The 24885-nt window shown below is 36.3% G+C and overlaps 1 protein-coding gene across 7 annotated transcripts in view; it reads right to left on the bottom strand.

Moving 5' to 3' along the window:
• The window catches only part of LOC5573660 (protein dead ringer), a 489443-nt gene that overhangs the window by 449683 nt on the left and 14875 nt on the right, over positions 1-24885 (bottom strand). For 2 of the 7 annotated variants that reach the window (XM_021841647.1, XM_021841651.1), the window contains exon 1: positions 21960-22670. The exons of 1 other annotated variant lie outside the window; for it this stretch is intronic. In XM_021841647.1, the coding sequence (XP_021697339.1) occupies positions 21960-22022 (63 nt within the window). In that variant the 5' untranslated portion in view covers positions 22023-22670. Of the gene's footprint in view, positions 1-21959; positions 22672-24885 lie in introns of those variants that run through there. 4 more of the 7 variants (XM_021841648.1, XM_021841649.1, XM_021841652.1 and 1 more) reach the window with 4 other exon arrangements.

Here is a 24885-nt window from a genome sequence, read left to right as displayed (position 1 = left end):
TTCGTTGGACCCGTTGGCGAAAGCTAGCGGTGGTAATCCTTCTTGGACACCGTCTAGGGAAAAAACCTCTCGAAGGTCACGTCTTTCTCGTTTATTAACTAAACATGGTATCAACAACTAACAAAAGGAAGGGTGAATCTCTGAATTCACTACTTCCTTCCAAAAAAGTGGGTTTTAAAACTGTCACTACACGTGGCAAGAATGGAAGAAAGGACGCTTCCCCGGAATGCGAAGTTTCTTCCAAGGGTGAAATGAATAATTGTATCGAAATGAGCAATCAGTTCGATGCTCTAGACAAATTTTCCGAACACCAAATCGAAGCAGCCTCTAGCCCAGGCTCTTTGATTCAAGTGAGGAAGCAAAGAGTGCCGCCTATCGTGGTCAGTTGTTCCGAATTTGGGGGATTTAGGCAGGAGATCTTGAACTCCATTAGGGGAATCAAGGTTTCCTTCCAAATCGCAAAGAAAGGAGACTGTCGCGTTTTGCCGGAAACTCTTAAAGATCGCGAACTTCTTCTCAGATATCTTGAAGAGAAGAAGCACAAATTTTTTACTTATGACGACAAAACTGAACGTTTGTTCAAAGTCGTCTTGAAAGGTCTCTCAAGTGACTTTAAGTCACCTGAAGAGATCAAAAATGGAATAAATGATTTACCTGGATTTTCACCAGTCCAAGTAATCATTATGAAAAAGAGAACCCAATCTGGCATTGTTCGGAAAGGGCTTTCTCAAGAATATTATTTAGTTCACTTTAACAAAAAAGAACTAAATAATATTAAAGCTTTAGAAAAAGCTAAACTTATGTTCGATGTCCGTGTGACGTGGGAACATTTCCAGAAACCTGGAGGAAATTACCAGAACCCCACTCAGTGCCGTCGGTGCCAAAAGTGGGGTCATGGTACAAAAAATTGTCGCATGGATGCTAAATGCATGATTTGCGGAGGTTCTTCTCACGCTAAGGACGACTGTCCTGTGAAAGAAGATACCAGAAAATTTCAATGCGCCAATTGCAAGGGCCCTCACAAAGCTAACTTTTGGGAATGCATTTCACGCAAAAGAGTCGTTGAGGCTCGTGCCAAGCAGATGAAGGATAATATCCGTTACGATAACGGTCATTTCCGGAATTTGCCTGGTAGAGTATCGAACAATGCTCATTTTTCAGTTAACGATCGCTTGATTAGGAATTTCAAATATCGCATGAAGCGTTTCTCAATCCTATCAGCTCCACTTTCAATTATTTACGAGCCGACTGGAATATATATGAAACGTATGTTGACTCTAATCTTGATGTTAACATTTCTTTAGAAACTAAAATTGATATTGACAATGCTCTTGAAACTTTAACAAATTCCATTGTTGAAGCCAGGAACATTGCAATTCCAAAATGTGAAGTAAAATTTGAATCCGTGATTATAGACGATGATCTTAAACTCTTGATCCGTCTTAAAAACGTGAGGAGAAGGCAATTTCAACGCACTCGTGATCCTGCTATGAAAATTATATGGCAGGATTTGCAGAAAGAAATCAAGAAACGTTTTGCAGATTTAAGAAACAAAAATTTTGAAAATAAAATTTCTCAATTGGACCCCGGCTCTAAGCCCTTTTGGAAATTATCTAAAATCTTGAAAAAACCTCAGAAGCCTATACCGGCATTGAAAGAGGAAAACAAATTATTACTAACTAATTGCGAAAAAGCTCAAAAACTTGCTATGCAGTTTGAAAGTGCGCACAATTTTAATTTAGGACTTACTAGTCCAATTGAAAATGAAGTTACTCAGGAGTTCGAAAATATTCTCAATCAAGAGAACGTTTTCGAAAATGCCTGGGAGACTGATTTGGAAGAAGTGATAACTATTATTAAAAAATTCAAAAATATGAAAGCTCCTGGCGATGATGGAATTTTCTACATCCTCATCAAGAAACTTCCAGAAAGTAGCTTATCATTTTTAGTTGATATATTTAACAAATGTTTTCAATTAGCATATTTTCCTGACAAATGGAAAAAGGCTAAGGTTGTTCCAATTTTAAAACCAGACAAAAATCCTGCAGAAGCTTCTAGCTATCGTCCAATCAGTTTGCTTTCCTCCATCAGTAAACTTTTTGAAAAGGTTATTTTGAACAGAATGATGGCCCACATCAACGAGAATTCAATTTTTGCCAATGAACAGTTCGGATTCCGCCATGGACATTCGACCACTCATCAACTTTTACGTGTAACAAATTTGATCCGTTCCAACAAATCTGAAGGCTACTCTACTGGTCTTGCTCTTCTAGACATAGAAAAAGCATTCGACAGTGTTTGGCATGAAGGTTTGATTGTAAAATTGAAAAATTTTAATTTTCCAACATACATTGTTAGAATAATTCAAAGTTATCTGTCAAATCGTACACTTCAGGTTAATTATCAGAACTCCAGATCTGAAAGACTTCCTGTAAGAGCTGGTGTTCCCCAAGGCAGCATTTTGGGACCAATATTATACAATATTTTCACATCTGACTTACCTGAGCTACCTCAGGGATGTCAAAAATCTTTGTTTGCGGATGACACAGGCCTCTCCGCCAAAGGACGAAGCCTGCGTGTCATCTGTAGTCGATTGCAAAAAAGTTTGGATATTTTTTCTTCATACTTGCAAAAATGGAAGATTTCTCCTAATGCTTCCAAAACTCAACTAATAATATTCCCACATAAACCAAAAGCTCTTTATTTGAAACCTTCAAGTAGACATGTTGTCACGATGAGAGGGGTTCCAATAAATTGGTCAGATGAAGTTAAGTATCTAGGACTCATGCTAGATAAGAATTTAACTTTCAAAAATCACATTGAGGGCATTCAAGCCAAATGTAACAAATATGTAAAATGTCTCTATCCCCTTATTAATAGAAAACCAAAACTTTGTCTTAAGAACAAGCTTTTGATATTCAAACAAATTTTCAGGCCAGCCATGTTGTATGCTGTACCAATATGGACTAGCTGTTGTAATACCAGGAAGAAAGCTCTGCAGAGAATTCAAAATAAAATTTTGAAAATGATTCTGAGGCTTCCTCCCTGGTATAGTACCAATGAGTTACATAGGATATCCAATGTTGAAACATTGGAACAAATGTCAAATAAAATAATCAATAATTTCAGGCAAAAATCGTTACAATCTTCTATTGCCACGATTAATGCGTTAAATGTTTAGGTTAAGTTAGGTTAAGTATATTAAAAACTTTTTTTTTTCTCTTATAAGCAGGTGAAATCAACTCACCTGTAAAAAATCTGAACTGCTACGGCAAATGAAATGTAATATGTTGTTAACAAAATGTTGATAAAATCTTAGATTTGTTTTACCAAATTAGGATGATAGTGTTGTCTAATAACACAGAACACCTAGATTTAAGAAATAATGAATGTAATGTTTGAAATGATACTAATAAAGAAAGTTAAAAAAAAAAAAAAAATTGCGGGGGCAATCATAAGTCAATTTTTTGGGCTTGCCCTTCGTGAAGGAGAGTCGTCGAGGTTCGTGCCAGGCAAATGAACAGTAATATCCGTTACAATAACGGTCGTTTCCGGAATTTGCCTGGTAGAGTATCGAACAAGGGGCCCAGATAGCCGTAGCGGTAAACGCGCAGCTATTCAGCATGACCATGCTGAGGGTCGTGGGTTCGAATCCCACTGGTCGAGGATCTTTTCGTAAAGGAAATTTTCTCGATTCCCAGGGTATAGAAGTATCTTCGTACCTGCCACACGATATACACATGCAAAAATGGTCAATCGGCAAAGAAAGCTCTCAGTTAACAACTGTGGAAGTGCTCATAAGAACACTAATCTGAGAAGCAGGCTTTGTCCCAGTTGGGACATAACACCAGAAAGAAGAAGTATCGAACAATGCTCACTTTTCAGTTAACGATCGCTTGATTAGGAATCATACCCATCAGGAAGATCATAATCCTGCTCATTAACAAGCTAATTTTAATCCGTCGGGTAGCCGTTCGAATCTTTCAATTTCGAATGTATCTACCCACAGAAAATCCTTTGCCGATATCGTAGCAGGTAATTTGAACTCCTCTCTTATTCGTTCCATGAGTACCCATTCTACTTGTTTCAAATCAAATGGAAAAAACCCTACCGCCACAGCTCCTACTCCACTTTTTCGTCTAACGAAATCAATAGATAATGTACCCACTTCAAGTGATATGTCTGCTTCTGATTTTAATTTTCTTACTGAACAATTGAATCTAATGATTGATGCAATGTTCAAAGCCACCACTATGACTGAAGCAGTCCAAGTAGGTGCAAAATTTACAAATCAAATTGTTATTGGATTACGTTTTTCTAATGGATCCAATAAATAATTATTCAAATATTTTAAATTGAAATGCTCGTTCTTTGAATGGTAAAGAGGACGAGCTGTTTAATTTTCTTACAGCTACGAACGTACATTTATCGATTATTACTGAAACCTATTTATAACCTGGATCCAAATTCAAAAGATATTTACACTTTTTTGTTTATCGTAATGATCGACTTAATGGGGCATGTGGGGAAGTGGCAATCATCATTTATAGGCGTATGAAACATCCACTTTTTTCGTCATTTGAAACTAAAGTTTTTGAAACTTTAGGTGTTTCTGTTGAAACACAGCTTAATAAATATACCTTCATAGCTGCCTATTCGCCTTTTCAATGCTCTAGACAGCAAGTTAATTTGCTCCAAACTGACTTGCAAAAATTGACTCGCAATAAGTCAAATTTGTTTGTCATTGGTGACTTTAATGCCAAACATCGGTCATGGAATAATTCTCAAAGTAATTCCAACGGCAGAATTTTATTTGATGAGTGCTCTTCAGGATATTTCTCAATTCAATACCCTGATAGCCCTACATGTTTTTCCTCTTCTAGAAATCCATCTACGATTGACTTGGTTTTAACCGACTCTAGTGATCTTTGTAGCCAATTAGTTACATTTCAAACATCCCATGAAGCGATTCTAATCCTATCAGCACCACTTTCAATTATTTTCAAATTCAAATTCATTCAAATTCGAATCCGTTATAACCCAAGTAACAATTTAGATTCTAACTGGCTTTATTTATTTTTATGATAGTTTTATCGTAGATATGCAAATTCTTCAAGGTTTTATAGTGATTTTTTCCCAGTAGAAATGATCTTGAACCGTTTTTGATATTAAATACTTCTTCAAGAACACTTCGGATGCATCACATAAAACTTTATTTTCAATAAGATCAAGTGACTTTGGCAACAGTTTTATCAAACTCTCGAACTTATCTGTAAGAACGCGCTCGAGCGAGAGTAAGAACTCTTGGCCGACAACATCATAAACTTCTCCCCCATCAATCAACGCACTAATATGGTTGTATGGTTCTCCCGCACATTATTGATTGTAGTATTATGAATCCTATCGTTTACGGGGGCGCCTTGCATGGATTTTTGATCTGTTCTTCACGGAAGTCGTTGTTGAACTCACGGCGCACAACTTACTAATAACGCAAACAACCGGTTACAGTGGTCTTCCTCCCCTTGGCCATGATATAGGAGCGGAACTGGACCACTAGACACCTCCATGGAAGGTGGACTTCTGGATGTGGTTAAATGTCCGATTGCTTTCCCTGCTCAACATCTGGGCCTTATTAAGAAGTTATCCACAGCTGGAAATACTTACCTTTAGTCGTTTGGTAGCTTTAAATTGCATGCCGTAACAAAATCTAGCATGAACGCTTTTCTCCAAAAACGAAAAGTGTAAATAAACAAACGTCAAAATGTGCTTCTCTTGAATAAAACGAACGAATCTTATCACGTTCTACAAGAAGATCAGTTTGTCTTCATCAATATCACCTTAAGCCTAAGAACTCTCAAGTGATATTTGTTACGCTTGCCCGAGTTCAGGAAAATTTATCATGGTTTTATGATGGTGTTGAGTAAAACTACCGCCATGATTGTAATTATCGATGCTTCTGCAAGGGAGCCATGATGGGAGAGTCCATGTATGCTGAATTGTTCAACATTTTCGGGCACCAAATTGATGAAATTGTTTTTTTTTTTTTTTTTGAAAATGCAATATTGTCGAGGCGTATTGTGCGTTTCGGGTGTTTCATGCATTATATTCACGATGTAATAAGCGTGACAACCGAAAACACAGGTAGGTATCGAAAAAAACGGAAAGTTATCATCACAGATGTTTTAATTTGCTTTTTGTTTTATTATTGATTGATAATTTTATGAAGAAGTATTTAGAAATTCGTTAGTCAAACCAACATGATAAACATACTGTGAGTTTCACTTGTCTTGAGAACTACGGTTCTCCGACATTACCCGGAAAGCCATTACCCGGAATGCAATTTACCGGAAGACCATTACCCGGAAAACCATTTACCGGAATGAACCATTTACCGGAAAATCATTACCCGGAAGGACCATTTACCGGAAAATTATTTTTCTATTTCTCGCTTTTTTCATAACGTCCTTTTAACCATTTTGCGGTTATTCAGGTCAGTATTTTGTAACGATAATGGACAGGGGATGTTCTTCCTTCAAAATACCTGAGCATCGAAGAGGAGTCTAAAATATCTTCATACTTGATCATGTCAATATGCACCATCTTCATATATTTGCATTTCATAGATGATTCACCCTTCTTTTAAAAATAAGCTGTTCTTTCAACTTATCTTTGCAGCTTGTCTTGGCTGAACTGGCTAAATTTGGTTACAATTATGTAACTTTACTTTTGACATTCGACCGTCGGTTCTCGAAGCGTCCAATTGTTAATTAATAAGCAGTGATTAGAATTTTGAACACGATTAGTTGTGCTCCTTTTCGCCGAGTGTCTATCCACCGAATGTCGTTTCTGTAAACGTCAATAACCGAATGCAAATCCTCCGTAAATTCCTTTTGTCTAGAATGATCCATTTCAGGCTATCTGATATTCACCCTTCTTTATTTGGTTGGCGGTTCTTTCGAGTTCCACCGATCTCGGCATTTTTGGTAAAATGTGTTTAGTCGAAAATGACCAAATTTATGACAATATGATTGCTTACTGTTCTCTCTAGTATATTATCCTGGCATTGGATTTAAGGTACAGACATTCAAAGTTATGACATTCGTAGTATATAGCATAATCAAGCAAATTCAAATGAAAAGTAGATCTAATTAGGATCAATATTTCGGAATCCAAGGATGGACGTCACAATGGCGAATAGTGTCTCTACTCTCAATCACCAAGGCACTCATAGTTTCGTTTTGATTTTTTAGATTTCCTCTAAAGGCTCCCTTAAATCAAGGTGATTTTTTTACGGTCACAGCGACATGCACATGCGCTGCATGCACAGTTTGATGAGCGTGTCTAAGCCACAGCGACGCAATTTCGAGCGATTTTCGTCGTGTCGATCTAGATGGTTCCATATAAGAGTGCTTGCAGCGAATCAACAACAAAATCGCGTCGATTTTTTGTCGATGTCGCTTAAAAAATCGTGTTGATTTGGGGGAGCCTTAAAGCTAAATTGAGAATAGCACTGTTGTATGTCCCTTCCCTCGCAAGATTAGAGTTTTTTTGTGATACAATATTTAAAATGGATTCTAAATTGTTATTTGAAGGGAATAAGAAAACCATCATAAATCCAAACATTTTCAAATGCTGAGATGTTCTATTTACAATAATGCACCCAACCTTAAATTTTCAAGAGCACAAATCTAGGAAACCAGGCAGCGGTTCGAGCTGAAAACTTAATCGATTGATCACACGCTGGATGTAATCAATCGATTAAGTTTTCAGCTTGAACGGTTGTTTAGTTCTCTAGATTTGTGCTCTTCAAAATTTAAGGTTTGGCTTCGATGCATCTCCACCTTAATCGTTAGGCGATTTTTTTCGATTTATATTGACCTCGTTAATATTTGACATCAAATATACAAAACAAAAATAATTCTCTTCATTCTTTTAATCCTTGCCTGAAATGTTTAGTTCTACAGCCTAAATTTGAAGACATAGTTTTCTTAGATCTGTAGGAAGCTTTGGCACTTTTAATTCACTTCGGCAGTGTTTTTTTTAAAGCTACTTAGTTTATATTTGGCCACAATGTGCGTCGTACTGTAGTGCGTCGTACTGCAGTGCCTCTTTTTGCAAAATTTCAGATAATTCGGGCGAGAAAAAACATGTGGAAGTGCCCAAGTAGCTATACACCCTATCAGGCGATTCCTTTCTAATAATATCGCAAATAAATGACATGTGCAATTTAATTTTTATATCGTAATATTCGTTGCGGCAAAGTGCAGCTATTCAGAATGATCAAGCTTAGGTTGGTAGAATTGAATACCGTCGATTCAAAATTATTTATAGTTGGCAAATTTGACGACGTTTCAGAGCTAGAGAACTTATATACTTGTCAAACTATGTAAGAATGCAAAAGTGGTCAGCTATTAACTGTAGAAATGCTACTAGAATAGCTTTGTTCCTATTGACTCGTAACGTCGGCAAGAAGAAAAACATATTTGGTCCATAGCTGTTTGAATTTGTCTTTGGAAAAAGTGTTTATAGAAACCGAGGGAGTCAAGAATGTCCATGGTGTGACATAATTTGTGCTGAGCATCATTGAAGGAGAATAAAAAAAATATACAAGTGTACTGAAAATGGTCGTCGAAAATGGAAGATTTGGCTTTCCGGGTAATGGTGCATTCCGGTAAATGGTACATTCCGGTAAACGGTTTTTCCGGGTAATGGTACATTCCGGTAAGTGGTATTCCGGTAAATTGCATTCCGGGTAATGGTATTCCGGGTAATGGTATAGAATCGAGAACTACTTGTGGAAGGTTTATTGAAGTGTTGAGGATTGTCATAAGTGATGATTACAAGTTTTAAGAGATACTTGACAGTTGCTCTCCAACACCGTCTCTAGTATGGGCCACTTTAGTCTTATGAGAGGTTTATCATTGGGTTAGTGTAGGTTTGTAGAGTTACTGGTTTTATTTCTAGTTTTATAGAATTGGTGTATGAGAATACTTCAAGAATAGCATAAAATTAACTTTGCTACTTGGGAATAGACGATTATCTTAAACTCTTGATCCGTCTTAAAAACGTGAGAAGGCAATTTCAACGCACTCGCAATCCTGCTATGAAAATGATATGGCAGGATCTGCAGAAAAAAAATTGGAAACAAACATTTAAAAAATAAAATTTCTCTATTGGACTAAACCCGTTTAGAAATTATTAAAAATTTTGAAAAAACTTCAAAAGTCAATTTCGGCATTGAAAGAGGAAAACAAATTATTACTAACTAGTTGCATAAGAGCTCAAAAACTTGCAATGCACTTTGAAAGCGCGTACAATTTCAATTTAGGACTTATTAGTCCAATATAAAATCCAGTTAACAAGAATTTCGGAAACATTCTCAATCCAGCGAACGTTTTAGAAAACTCCTGCTAGACTGATTTGGAAGAAGAGAGAACTGTTATTTAAAAAAAAAATCAAAAATATGAAAGCCTCTGACGAGGATAGAATTTTCGACATCTTCATCCAAAAACTTCCAGAAAGTAGCTTATCATTCTTAGTTGATATATTTAATAAACGTTTTGAGTTGACATATTTTCCTGACTATGGAAAAAAAAGCTAAGGTTAATCCAATTTTAAAACCAGACAATCGTCCTGCAGAAGCTTCCAGCTATCGTCCAATCAACTTGCTTTCTTCCATCAGTAAACTTTTTGAAAAGGTCATTTTGAACAGAATGATGGCCCACATCAACGAAAATTCAATTTTTGCCGATGAACAGTTCAGATTCCGCCATGAACATTCGACCACTCATTAACTTTTACGTGTAACAAATTTGATCCGTTCCAACAAATCTGAAAGCTATTCTACTGGTTTTGCTCTTCTAGACATAGAAAAAGCATTCGATAGTGTTTGGCATGAAGGCTTGATCGTAAAATTAAAAAAAAATTCAACATATATTGTTAGAATAATCCAAAGTTATCTGTCAAATCGTATACTTCAGGTTATTTGTCAGAACTCCAATTCTGAAAGACTTCTTGTAAGAGCTGGTGATTCTCAAGGCAGCATTTTGGGACCAATATTACACAATATTTTCACATCCGACTTACCACAGTTACCTCAGGGATGTCAAACATTCTTGTTTGCGGATGACACAGGCCTCTCCGCCAAAGGACGAAGTCTGCAAGTCATCTGCAAACAAGTTTGGATATTATTTCTTCATACTTGCAAAAATGGAAGATTTCTACTAATGCTTCCAGAACTCAACTAATAATATTCCCACATAAAGCAAAAGCTCTTTCTTATACTAACCCCTCTACCGGCAGCTCCATTTTTTACCGCAAAATAAATATTCAAATCGTCATAACTTTTTTGTTCTTCAATACTTTTGCACCATTTTTTCACAAGTTCTCAAACAATTCGTCTAGCTTAGGAATCCGTGTCGATATTAATCATTGGTGATCTGGTTTTGAAGATATTCCGATATTCCTTGGTGTACCGACATTTTCCATATAAAATGTCTTTGGCGGCCATTTTGTATTTGGTCAATACATCAAAAAAGTAAAATGTGGGCTAAATAATGCAGGGTAATAAGGAGCTTCTCTGAAAAAATCATACAAATCAATTGAGAATTCTTGAAGATATCTGAAAATTACGATATGATGTTTATTGAAGTTTTTAAGATCTATATTTGGCCAGCGTGGTTCCAGAAACCTAAATGCGCATTACTTAAAAACGGCTTCACCAAATTGCTTCATTTTTTCACAACATACTCTCATTAATGTATTGTTCCGAAGAGTGAATATCCGAATACGATTAAAATTCTGTAGTCTGAGAAATTAAAGGGGGGTTCTGGTTACGAGCCGGCCCCCAAGAAATTTTGGAATATCTTCAAAACCAGATCACCAATGATCAATATCGACACAGATCCTAAAACTAGAAGAGTATTTGTGAAAAAATGGAGCAAAAATATTGAAAAACAAAAAAGTTATAACGATTTGAATATTCATTTTGCGGTTAATAATGAAGCTACCGGTAGAGGGGCTAATAAAGGAATTGAAAAAATAAGATTTCGATTCAGTAAAACATCATTCTTATTCGATGAAGCCGCTCATCATCATCATGCACCGAGAACGACATAGTTTTCTAAAATTAGCTCCCGTTCCAGCCATAAAATGGGCTAATTAATACTAAAATTGGACTGTCATACATGTGGGAGGGTAGCGAGGAGAAAAGTGTGTCCGCCTGTGCCAGCATCTGCATGTTTTCGTTTGATGCCCTAAAATCTGTCACATCTGGTAGAAATTCATTTGTTCGTCGTTTGCCAGCATAACAGCCGCGAGAGAGAATATGGTGGGATCGAAATCGAAGCTTGTTTTCCTTGTTGTTGCACTTTGGAAAGGAGAGATCTGCCGGATTGGCGTTGGGAAGGGGCCAGGCAGCAACTCCAGCCATCAGTAGTGATTGGAAACGGAAGACTGGAAATTGTTTTTGCTCACGGTCATGTTTCATGTCCTGGTTGCTTATTTGCTTTCGTGATGGTGTGCAATGTAGGTCGATCGAAGCGTAAGCGACCGATGTTGAGTAAATGACAGTTTTGTTACCGCAGTTTGAGTTGACTAGACATTAGAAATAAAATATAAGATGAACCAATCAATTGGGGCCTTCCTTAGCCGAGTGGTTAAAGACCGTGGCGACAAAGACAAGCCATGCTGAAGGTGTCTGGGTTCGATTCCCGGTCGGTCCAGGATCTTTTCGTAATGGAAATTTCCTTGACTTCCCTGGGCATAGAGTATCAACGTATCTGCCACACGATATACGAATCCGAAAATGACAACTTGACAAAGAAAGATCTCAGTTAATAACTATGGAATTGCTCATTGGACACTAAGCTGGGAAGCAGGCTCTGCCCAGTGAGGATGTAATGCCAAGAAGAAGAAGATTTCTTAAGGTGAAGATAAATCGAAGCCAAACCTCATATTTTCAAGAGCACGGATCTGGAGAACCGAACACTCGTTTCAGCTGAATACTTAATCGATTGGTCACCACCAGCTAGTGACCAATCGATTAAGTTTTCAGCTTAAACGGATGTTCGGTTCTCCAGATCCGTGCTCTTGGAATTTTGAGGTTTGGCTTCGATTTATCTTCACCTTAAGGCTCCTTTAAAAGAAAATTTGCTGGAAAAACAAATTTCATTCCATGCAAATTGCATGGGAGCCAAAAAACAAGCTAAACTTCTACGAATTAAGTGTTATTTTCTGTTGCACAGAAAAATCACACCAAAAGAGCGTTGGTAAGCTTGAAACTAGTAGAATTGTATGGTAGAACTCAATAGCGACCAAAATGTCACCTACACCCCTTTGCGTTTGGACCCTTCATTTTTTGAAGACTTGCATTAAAATAATGACCAAGTCTCCAAAACAAAACCTGCGGTATTCAATTGTACATTTGAATAAACATTCAGAACAATTGACCTGTGAACTTGACAACAATTCGTATATTCTGCATATGCATAACCGTAAATCACAACCGCAACATTGCGCAAACAACACGCGATTCACCGAAAACGATTAAACACCCCAAACAAAGAACCATCTGCCCCTCACCCGAAACACCTTTCGGTCGTAACGTAAGCCTAAAAATTACCGACTTTTCCTAATTACCCCTAGCCTTTGTTACCGGTGCTCATGCAAACTATCTCTCCTTTTAGTTTGCAGCTTGTGTGACTGACTACTTCTCCCGGTGCATTATTAAACGTTATCCTACACTTGGTGGCACACTTCAGCTCTCCCACTCTCATCCAGAGCTCACAGAGGCTCAGTTTTCTCAAAAGCTAGCGAAAACACAGCTTCCAAACATGATAAGAGTTGGAAAACAAAGTCAAACATTCATCAACAACATCAGATAATTAAGAACTCATACCATTATTTTTATTTGTTTTTTATTAGTTTGGACCGTAAATATGTTCTAAGAAAACCAAATATATGGTGACAATGCCCACAATAGGATATGCAATCCTAAAACATATTCCTCAACATTTATCATGACCAAAACTTGTGAAATATGAGGAACACGTTAATTTTTGCCTTGCTTTTTGAAACCTGGACCACTATGGCGCCGGCATACTTGTTTTGTGTTCCCCGTCAACGAATCCACCAAAGAGGATTCCTTGCTGAACTGAAAACATCATCTCCAGCAGGCAAACGCAACCCAAGGGGAAGACAAAATGAATGGACGGTGTTTTACCAGTCGAAAACAACAACGAAAAAACTGTGCACACCGGTTTCCCTTTCGTTTGGAAAAGACAGCAAACATCAGCCGCCGCATCGCGATAGCAAAAGTGTGATGCCATTTGATGGTAGAACAGTATTCCTTAGCCGCTGGACAGTGGGATAAAATGGACTCAATAGGGGACTTAATTCTGAATGCCGTTCTCAAAAATCTCCATTAGGGTAGCCTACCACAAGAATCTGTGCGTGTATGCGAAAAATGTTTTGAAAATCGAAATTTTGACATGCTTTAATATAGAAATCAATGATTGACCAAAATAATAAAACACATGTTAAAAAAAAAATCCATTTCTGGCAGCACTGCCGTCCCATGGTTGTTTAGAGTGGATATTTTGTCTATTTATATAACGCCAGAATTGAAAAAAAGAGAAATATAAAAACAAACAATTGTAAAAAATTGATGCTCTTTAATACTGTTGTGAACTTTTTTTTAATGTCTATGATTTGTTTAATTCTTTATCAACCCAGAATACCTTAATTTTGCAGTGAGCTATAAATTCTTCGCCAAAATGCAAGTTTGCTTGAGGTTTCATATATTAACCCAAGTAACCACAAGCATTAATGTGTTACTGTATTTTAACTTTAATTCAGCGAGTGCAATGCATCTTTGCTCTTATTCTGCAATATACGTGCAAAAATGCTCTAAATCCATTTTACGAATGCAAGCATTGCTTTATTATAGCAGTCACCATACGGTCACCATTCAATGCTTCATTGCATCATCTTTCTCAATACTTCATCGCAACAAATACGGCAAGACTTCAAAGCAGTATTTATCGTCACTTTTTTTCTCATTCAGGGAAATAGACTATAAAAATACATAAAAAATTCGACTATAAAAATATATAAAATTCGTCACAAGAAATCAGGCTGAAATTCGGCTAATCTGGGAAACCAAAATTTTTAACGAAAAAAAAAATCTCGGCTGCCTTGAATCGAACCAAAATCCTTGCAATCGGTAGGCCCGTGCGCATACCATGCGCCTATCAGCGACTTGAGGTAGCGTGATGCTAAAACAATACATAAAGCTTAAAGACAAGCAAACGGTTTAGTCGTACAGAATAAAAACAAAACAAATTCTAAACAGCAAAAAAGTGACAGACGCGTTTATAACTTGAGAGTTCAACAGTCATGCTCACCAGCTTATTGTCGATTTCACCTCAAGTTGAACCATCATAAAAGTGTGCACGATTCTTCAAAGTGTTTGGTCTATTTTCCTGACCAAGACATGCAGCAATCATGGTCCGGAGGATAGATACGGTGGGTCATCGTAAACCTCTCACAATTGATTTAGGCTCGAATCCCGGCAAAGGAATCAATCAAAATGATGTATATTAATTGAATTGAATATATAAATTAATCAAATGGTGTATATGAATCATATTAAAAACAACAACAACAAATGGATGGATGGACAAATAAGTTCAAAACCACGTGTTGACATCCAACGAGAATAACAACCAAGGGATCTTAGAAATATTATTTTTAATTGTGTGTTTGTTTTTTGATCTTAAAATAAATTTAAATTTGAAAATGTAATGAAGCTTCAAATATATAACACTTATGGTTTTCGCCATGCATTGAATACACTTTGACTAAAGCTCCTATACGGTACAGACCATAACTATACTTTAGCAATTGTCAACAAAGGGTTTGGAAATGTAGCCATATTTAAAATGTAACAGTGACCTTTCACTTTAATACTGGTTTAATGAGACATACAGTCAGTGACATAAGTAAGTAACCAAATGCTGTTTTTCCATACAAAATGCCCAAGTTTGGGGTGCTGAATCTCAGCTTCTGGTAGTCCGAATTGGCTGAAATTTGGATGACGAACTACAAATAACTTGAAATTTTGCCTGTAAAGGAATTATTACATTGCAGTCATTTTACATAGAGTTTCAGAGGGTTGTTCAAAGACAAAAGTTAGTAACCGAGAGACTTTTTAATTTAATTCGAAAACGGTAAGTTGTGGGTGGTTGGTCTGTTCCACAAAGTTGTTCAATTTTAGAAGTCACACAAATTTGCAGAACATACCAACTTTCCACAACTTACCGTTTTCGAATTAAATTAAAAAGTCTCTCGGTTACTAACTTTTGTCTTTGAACCACCCTCTGAAATTCTATGTAAAATGACTGCAATGTAATAATTCCCTTGCAGGCAAAATTTTAAGTTATTTGTAGTTCGTCATCCAAATTTCAGCCAATTCGGACTACCAGAAGCTGAGATACAGCACCCCAAACTTGGACATTTTGTATGGAAAAACAGCATTTGGTTACTAACTTATAAATGTCACTGACTGTATAATGCAGTATGACCAGGCATTGCAGAATTCGCTCTCATTTGAGTATGGAGCACGATCGAAGCAAGCAAAGAAAAACATCTCATCTGTTGCGCTCCACGATCTTCATTGTATCGCAAGGAGAAACAAGTCTGATAAATGTAAGCAGCGAGCGAGAGCCCCAAAGAGAGAGCCATGATAAAATCCATTTTTCTCGCTTGTTTACCGTTGGGGACAGGTGTTTTTTTTACTGGCACGATAAACAATCCACGAACTTTCTATAGCAATAGTGTCCCCCAGGCTTGGAGCATGTTTAGAGGGGTTTTATCATGAACTACTATCCCCCCAATCTGATCAAAGTTGTAGCAGTATACGATAAACAATCTCTCATCATGTGCAGCATGTTATGATAGTTACAGAGAGCGATACGTGAGAGATTCTCTCAATTTTCTCAGTATTCAATCCCTGAGTATGACTATACATATATGCATTATTTTATAGTGATCGCAGTACGCAGTTGAGAAAAGATGTCATTTTAAAGGAGGCTTTCTCTAGTAAATTTATTGACTCATTCAGTCAAGGAATTTCTTTTCTTGAGCGAAACAACATACTTAGCTTTAAAATTGAAAATAAGCATATCTAGCAACAATGTTTCTCAACAAGATATTTTTCTTGGATTCCTTAAACGATTTCTTGAAAAAAGCAAGGTCATTCTTTTTTTTGCCTAATAGTTTCGGAGATATAAATTGAAGAATTGTAAGCATGTTGAGCTTACGTATATTTCAAGTGAATGAACATTTGACTAAAATTTAAATCTTAATACTTCGTATAAATGTCCCATATATGAAAAAACGGCACTGAAGTCGATGAATTTCTTTCATGACAGGTTTTGAAATTGGGTTCCAAAAACTGTTGAAAACATTTTGTTTTTGATTAATATTACGATAAGTGTTCTTGCTACTACTTTGGTAAATTTCCCTGCTCAAATAGCGGCTTTATTATTTACACTTTAGTTTTAAAAATGGGTCCAAATTTGAACCTTGACACTTTTGTGCGTGATTGACGTCCACTTAGTCGACAAAATTGCCACAGGGGTTGTTCCTGATATATCTATTTTTTAACACTGGGGTTGTTCCTATTTGTCATTTCGGAAGGGACCCAGAAAACAGAATACACCCAAAATTTCAGTTTGAACCAAGGGGTGTAACAAAACAACAAAAATCGGAAACAAAATGAGAATCCGTAAGTCTCTCTATTTAAAACCAAAGTTATCCCTATACATATAAGGAAACTAAAAAATGCAGGTTTTCCTAAGGAGAAACAAGCAACACCATAGAAAAGAGTAGAAGTTCTCTGACTTAGTTCAAAACGTGTGTATTCTTTTCGAAAATTTTAGATACGCAGTTTTTTTTTATTTGGTTTAGGGTGTCCCTATAAAAGAGCTTTCACGATTTTTGTAAATTCACAAATTTTTAACCACATGGCTTATTTTGTGTGTTTAAAATAAAATTGAAAAGGCAATGCGAAACAATTGATAGAATACATCCAAAATAAGTAAAAAATCTTGTCTGTTCTGTTAATTGATCTTTAAGAATGAGTATTTTTTTAATATGAATTATGACATTCTGTTACATTGCATCAAAGACGAAATAAAGACCACCATGTCCCTTGCCGTTGTCCAAACTTTCATGGCACATAAGGTGATAGAGCAAAATCTAAAATACCGTGAAAAGTGTACTGCGATCTGTCAAACTCGGGTACCTTTTGCAGTACCAAGGGACCAAATGCAGTACTAGAAGTGGTACCCAATCTGAACCCGAGTGAGACGCACCTGATTTCATGGCTATTAACAGGTCTCGTTTTAGAGTCTTGATTACCATTTTCCATGCAAATCTTTATTTTAACGGAAAGTCTTCGTTTTTTAATCATAAATTTCTTCACTTTTTTCTTTTTTCCTGTCCAGAGAAATGATTAGAGACTCTTACACAATTGATTAATATGTTCTTCAGAAACCTCTTCTTAGATTCCATGAGAAAAATATTCAAGTGTTTTTCAAGTGATTTCTCGAGAGATTTCTTCAGCGATATATTTGGGAGGCCTCCTGATATCCCTCCAGAAATTGAAATTCTAGAGATATACCACCAATTATTCTCCTTAAAATCGTCCAGAAACGCATTCAACTCCAATAATTTCCACACGAATTTTTTTGAAAATTTTCCAAGAACTGTCTCAAGATTTCCTCCTAAGATTTTATCATTAATTCTTCAACCTGATTTCTAGTAGTTGCCACAGCATATCTTGCAAGGACTCCCAAAACAAAAAAATAATAAGAGTTTGTTGCACAATTTTTGAAAAATTACGTTGAGAGACTTTTTTACGAAACCATACAATCCTCAGCCATTTTTCTTTCTTCCAGCCATTTTTCTAGGGATTCCTTCTACAATTCATGAACAGATTTATCAAAAAAAAAATACACTACAGTTTGTCAGAATCGCACCCAGAATTATGTGAAAACCCGATCCAGATAAAGCGAGAGCTCTGCTCAGAATACTGTCCTCGGTTTAGTGAGAATTTTGCCAAATTTTCTGTTGAAATTCTGCACAAAGTTTCGTGGATCCCGCTCAGAATAATATTAGATTCATGTTCATTATTCTATGAAAATTTCTTTTAGGATCCAGCCTGCGATTCAGTGAGTTCGTGTTCTACGAATTCAGTCATAATGCTGCAACCTTTATCAAGGCTTAGTAATAATTCAATTCTGTCTGTCAATTTCTCAAAGAGTCGTCGGACGGGGTGGATAGTCTAATGGCTACCGCTTCTGCTATATAAGTAGAAGGACATGGGTTCAATCCCAGGCCCGTCCCTTACAAAGTACGAGGAAAAGGGACGGGCCTGTGATTGAACCCATGTCCTTATAAGAAGCATGTGAAAGATATAATATATCTTTCACAAGCTTCAATCTTTCAAGCCTAATATATCAAACTCATAGTAAACACTGAAACCAGAGACGGATAAAAAACTGTTTCGCTTCCTTTATTCCATCATTATAGCACGCAGTGGCTATTATGCATTGCTTACGCCTGGCAGGCATTCCACACGACTGATATATAGGCAGCCTGCTAACTAAAATCAAGCCTCTCTGCCATAAAAATTACCTTACCTATACTTTTCCGCGTGAACTGGCGTAGATGCAGGGGTATATCCGGTCTACTTTGGGCCACTGTTACTCTCTACGGTTTCTCGAACATCAGGGCTGGTAATGACCGCCTTTAAAATATACACTTTAAGGCAAAGTAGGCCGTCATTGAAGTTTATAGTGGACATCGATGATTGTGGCTAATTTGTCTCACGATTTCAAATTAAAGAAAATCACTTGGTTTTGCACTGACACAGCTGAAAACGTATCAGCATAAGTTCTGCACGTAAGCGCAAGTAGTGACACTTTTCGGAACCAATATTACTACTTATCATGATTGAGTTTTATCACTTTGAAAATGCAAGCTGCAAAATCAACATGGCTGCCAAAACAAACGACGGACTACTTAGCCTGGAAGACCTTTTGAAAACAAAACTCATTCAAATAGCAATCATATGATTAATGTTTTCAGATATGATACAAGATTTTCGTTTAGAACATTGTTAAGATAACAAGCAATATTTTTTCCCGAAATTTCCTTGTCGTTCCGTTTTTCCAAGATTTTTAAACAAGAATTTCTCTAGAGAGACCCTTAGAAATTACTCCAGAGATTCCTCTTACGACTTCTTCAGAAAATCCAATAGAAATTATTTGAGAAATTGTCCAATGAAGCTCCCAATGAATTGATTCAGGGACATCTTTAGAGAAACGTAAAGTACATTTTTGGGCCATTATTGGAACTCTGGAAAAAATTAGGAATGTTTTGCTAACACAAATCCTATAGTAATTTTTGATGAAACTTCTGATGAAATTTCTGAGATTTTTCTAGATGAATTACCACGATAATTATTGAATTGTTAAAGTTAATAACGAAAAACTCATTTCAAGTTATAATTGACTGTTCAATTTTTCTGGATAACGTTTAGTTTTATTTGTTATTTTTTCTAGCAAATATTTTTGTTTAAAATAATGTTATCTACATATATGAATAAAAGTAGAATGTTGTTTGTATATCACGAACGTCTACTGCTTAGAAATACGTTTTCAGGGAAAACTAGCATCAACCTAAAAATACTAGGACGCGTCAAGTTTGTACAAAACTGGAAGCATTTTTTTATTAATGACGAAGACGGCCTGGTCGACAGCAACTAGCAAAACTATTTTTAGAATTTCATCGAGTTGGAGTGAACGAAAACTCGAGGTTAGTCTATGATAACTTCACTCTTTTTCGATTGCTCCTTTTTTTAATTTCTTTATTATTATCATTTCAAATATTACATTCATTTCTTATATCTAGTGTTCTGTGTTATTAGACAACACTATCATCCTAATTTGGTAAATCAAATTTAAGATTTTATTAACATTTTTTAACAACATATTACGTTTCATTTGCCGTAGCAGTTCAGATTTTTTACAGGTGAGTTGATTTCACCTGCTTATTAGAGAAAAAAAGACACGTTTTCAATTTACTTAACCTAAACATATAACGCATTAATCGTGGCAATAGAAGATTGTGACGATTTTTGCCTGAAATTATTAATTATTTTATTTGACATTTGTTCCAATGTTTCAACATTGGATATTCTATGTAACTCATTAGTACTATACCAGGGAGGAAGCTTCAGAATCATTTTCAAAATTTTATTTTGAATCCTCTGCAGGGCTTTCATCCTGGTATTACAACTGCTAGTCCATATTGGTACAGCATACAACATGGCTGGCCTGAAAATTTGTTTGAATGTCAAAAGCTTGTTCTTAAGACAAAGTTTTGATTTTCTATTAATAAGGGGATAGAGACATTTTACATATTTGTTACATTTGGCTTGAATGCCCTCAATGTGATTTTTGAAAGTTAAATTCTTATCTAGCATGAGCCCTAGATACTTAACTTCATCTGACCAATTTATTGGAACCCCCCTCATCGTGACAACATGTCTACTTGAAGGTTTCAAATAAAAAGCTTTTGGTTTATGTGGGAATATTATTAGATGAGTCCTTTGGCGGAGAGGCCTGTGTCATCCGCAAACAAAGATTTTTGACATCCCTGAGGTAACTCAGATAAGTCAGATGTGACAATATTGTATAATATTGGTCCCAAAATGCTGCCTTGGAGAACACCAGCTCTTACAGGAAGTCTATCTGACATGGAGTTCTGATAACTTACCTGAAGTGTACGATTTGACAGATAACTTTGAATTATACTAACAATGTATGTTGGAAAATAAAGTTTTTTTTAAATTTTGATCGTAAAATAAAAAAAAAATATTTTCCAATATACATTGTTAGAATGATTCAAAGTTATCTGTCAAATCGTACACTTCAGGTAACACTGTCGAATGCTTTTCTATGTCTAGAAGAGCAAGACCTATAGAATAGCCTTCAGATTTGTTGGAACGAATCAAATTTGTTACACGTAAAAGTTGATGAGCGGTCGAATGTCCATGGCGGAATCCAAACTGTTCATTGGCAAAAATGAATTTTCATTGATTTGAGCCATCATTCTGCTTAAAATGACCTTTTCAAAAACTAAGAATGATAAGCCTTCTGGAAGTTTCTTGATGAGGATGTAGAAAATTCCATCATCGCCAGGAGCTTTCATATTTTTGAATTTTTTAATAATAGTTCTCATTTCTTACAAATCAGTCTCCCAGGTATTTTCGAAAACGTTCTCTTGATTGAGAATATTTTCGAAGTCCTGAGTAACTTGATTTTCAATTGGACTAGTAAGTCCTAAATCAAAATTGTGCGCGCTTCGAAACTGCATAGCAAGTTTTTGAGCTTTTCGCAATTAGTTAGTAATAATTTGTTTTCCTCTAGCAATACCTGTATTGGCTTCTGTTTTTTTTTTTTCAAAATTTTAAATAATTTCCAATCTGATTGCTGCTAATAATTATTATCTAAAGTTATTGATTATTATCTCAAAATCTGTTTTGTTTTTTGTTACTTTGTTGAGGGGTTCCAATTGATTAATATTTCAAGGAGGTTTACCAATAAATATGGAGGTTTACGAGAACAGCAATCAATCACATGAGCTTGGTGCCGTTTTGGACGTTTTTTCCCACTGTGCGTTTTGTTGCGTTCCTCAATCGCACGGCAGTGAGCAGCAGGTTGGGATCCGAGAATCTCGCCTCCACCCAGGAGCGATCATGGCCGTTGTTGAGGAAGAATTTTTCAAAGGGTTTGAGTGCAAATGTAAACAGAAAAAAGTGAAACCTGTTTCGTTTCCGATTCGGTTTGCTTTCGGAGAAGAATGTCTCTGCTGCAAAGAGCACTTACCTGCAACAAGTCATTTATTTCTCTTTTGATTTTGAACATTGAAAGAGAATTTTTCAATCGCATCTGTTGAATCTAGCTAGCACTACCCGATCTCGATATGCACACAAACTAATCCACTCATTATCGTTCGGCAATCGGTCACACCAACCCAACCGTACAATTTCAAAGTCAAACTGCGAATAATCGAGGCAAATAATCACACATAATTGAAACACAAAGTCAATTTCAATTTCACCTTCCGCCACGGCTATTGTTTTTCATCGGTCATACTTCTAATCACATACAAAAGCGAATTTCATGCTGCCGTTTGTTTGTTCGAGCAGTTGGAATGAAACTTTTAATTGATTTCGAAGCTAGTTCGGAGCACAAACACACACAAATACACATTCGACCTTTTTTTCGCGCAATTTTCCAATTAAGTGTTGGGATTTTTTCCGCACTGCAGTCACGACAAACCTTTTTCAATTGCTCATTTGTTTTTAACACTCGCGCACACAGACCGTGGCTCACAGCCGTATATAATGACGCTTAAGTTAATAGACCTATTTTTGCCAGATATTACTATTTGCGATAAATGCGATAAGCTGCGCCAATTCAAACGAGATCGAACAGAGCTCGGGATCTGAGGGCTCTGCGAAGACGACGTGGCGATGGCGGCGACGGCTACGGTCTGAACTGAGAGGTTTGTGAGCGATTTGATAAGCCAACACAATAGCACAAAAACACATCATCAATGTGGAGAACTTGAATAATGCCAGGCTGCTATTGGATGGCGATAATATGGAGTGAAAGTGATAGCCCGAGTAAAAAGCTATTGATTAATGTACACTAAAGCCACAGTCAATATAATTTTAACATTGATTCCAGCCAGTTTCGCAACCAGGATGGGTCAATCAACTTGCATGCAAGTTTGCTAAGTCAAAGTTTGCATTTTCAACAGACAATATCTCAAAAACTAGACGTGCTATGATATTTTTGAAAACGGCAATAGATTCAGCAACTCTTGATTAAGCAAATAGCGGTGTTTTGGGTCTTGCGACAAAAAAAAAATCAATTACCGGGTACATCCGTTGGATTGACCCCTTCCAATCGGAACAGTGTTTTTAATTTACACATCTTTCAAATTAAAAATGGTTCATACGTCATTCAGCTCATGGAACGGGTAAAGTGGTAAGACCAGGAACATGTTTTTCTATTGAGCTCAACAATATCCAACTGTTTGCTTTATGAAAAATCTTGTTTTCAATTTCCACCAACATAAAGTTTAGGCATTCTGACGCAGGAATCGAATAACATTCCTGAAACAGTGAATTTATTGACAATTTCCAATCATATCTTCGTTCAATTCAGTCAGTTCGGTTTTCTTCCAAAAAGGAAACATTCTCACAGTGCAAGACAAATTATCAAAGGAATTTCGAATTGTTCACCTTACGACCTCATGACTTGACCATTTCATTCATACAAGAAACATTTTCGAATTATTCTACAAATATAGAACAAATTGTGAAACAGTTAGTTAATCTGTATCACACGGTCGTTTTTAAACCACGTGGTCTTTTTATTTTCTAATTTTTTGCCCTGCGTTGTTTTAACCAATACATCCTCCGCCACTCACAAAATGACCAAGTGGTTTTATATGAACTAAATATAAAGCTGAAAATTCGAAAAAAAAATATCAAACCTCACTTATTTGTACCTCACGACCGGATTGCACTTCTTTAATTTTCTCAAATATCTAGTGTAGTCTACCCGATAGATTATTGGATTCTTCCAAAAGTGTTGGCAAAATAGAAATTTTCGATGAACATGGAAATATAATAGTAGTTTACGGAACAAGTTGTAGAATGATGATTTTACAGCACGAGTCGTAAATTTATCCAACAAGGCTTGCCGAGTTGGCTTATTACACGAGTGCTGTAAACTTCGAGTTCTGCAACGAGTTACGTACAACATTTTTTTGCAATTTGATAGAAGACTACTAGCGGGTACCAGAACATAATCATCATTATTTTGCAATTTCTGAAAATTGTTATGCGTAGCAACTCAAATCAGTTGCGTAATGAAAAAGCGTTGCGTAATATTCATGACGCAACTTATTTCAGTTGCGTAATGACTATTAAAAAAGACATGGACACCGTCTTCAGCCATTTAGCTGCCCAGATTGTAACTTAACACTAGACTACGGACATGCATGCTCCATTGGTACAGTCGAGAAAAATTCTTGACGAGAAGTTTCAATGGCTGCACCGCGCATCGGACAGACACCTTATGACACGATGTGATTAAATGCCAGATGACACTAATCGCACGGCCACGAAGCCCACAATGACAAATTGGTGTGATGAAAAACAGCCTATTACGATGAAAGATTGCAAAAAAGTATAAAATTTATCTTCAGAGATTTTTCTGAGGATTTTTTCGAGGAATTCATTTTGAAATATTCAAGCAATTCTTCTGAAGCATTTTCCAAAATCTGTTCAAGATCTAAATATTAGGCAAATTGGGACTACGATAAGGAAAAACTTACAGTATATCTTAATTGTTGGTGAAAGTTAACGACTTCAAAAAGATATTTAATCAAAATGAAACTATTGAAGGATTCTACAATTGTTTCAGAACTGCGAGTGAAAAGGCGAAAATATTAAACATTGTTATAGAAAGATATGCTAACCAATAAATAAATACAGTTAACTCTCCCTTACTCGATATTCCGTATCTCGATATCGAGTTAGAGAACCATAGTAAAAGTTGGTTTTCATGGCTAACTCGATGGTCCCTTGGAACGCAGTTGCACTGCTTATGTGTTCTGTAACTTGATACCTCCCTAACTCGATGGTCCCTTCAATATCGAGTAAGAGAGAGATGACTGTAGAATAATAAGGCCTAATGAGGCAGCATTATAAGATAATCGTATGAAAATAACGGG

The sequence above is a fragment of the Aedes aegypti genome, chromosome 2 (genome assembly GCF_002204515.2).
Source record: "Aedes aegypti strain LVP_AGWG chromosome 2, AaegL5.0 Primary Assembly, whole genome shotgun sequence".
NCBI classification, from domain to species: Eukaryota; Metazoa; Arthropoda; class Insecta; order Diptera; family Culicidae; genus Aedes; species Aedes aegypti.
The sequence above is the reverse complement of the archived record's forward strand: the minus strand, read 5'-3'. Positions and strand labels throughout refer to the sequence as shown.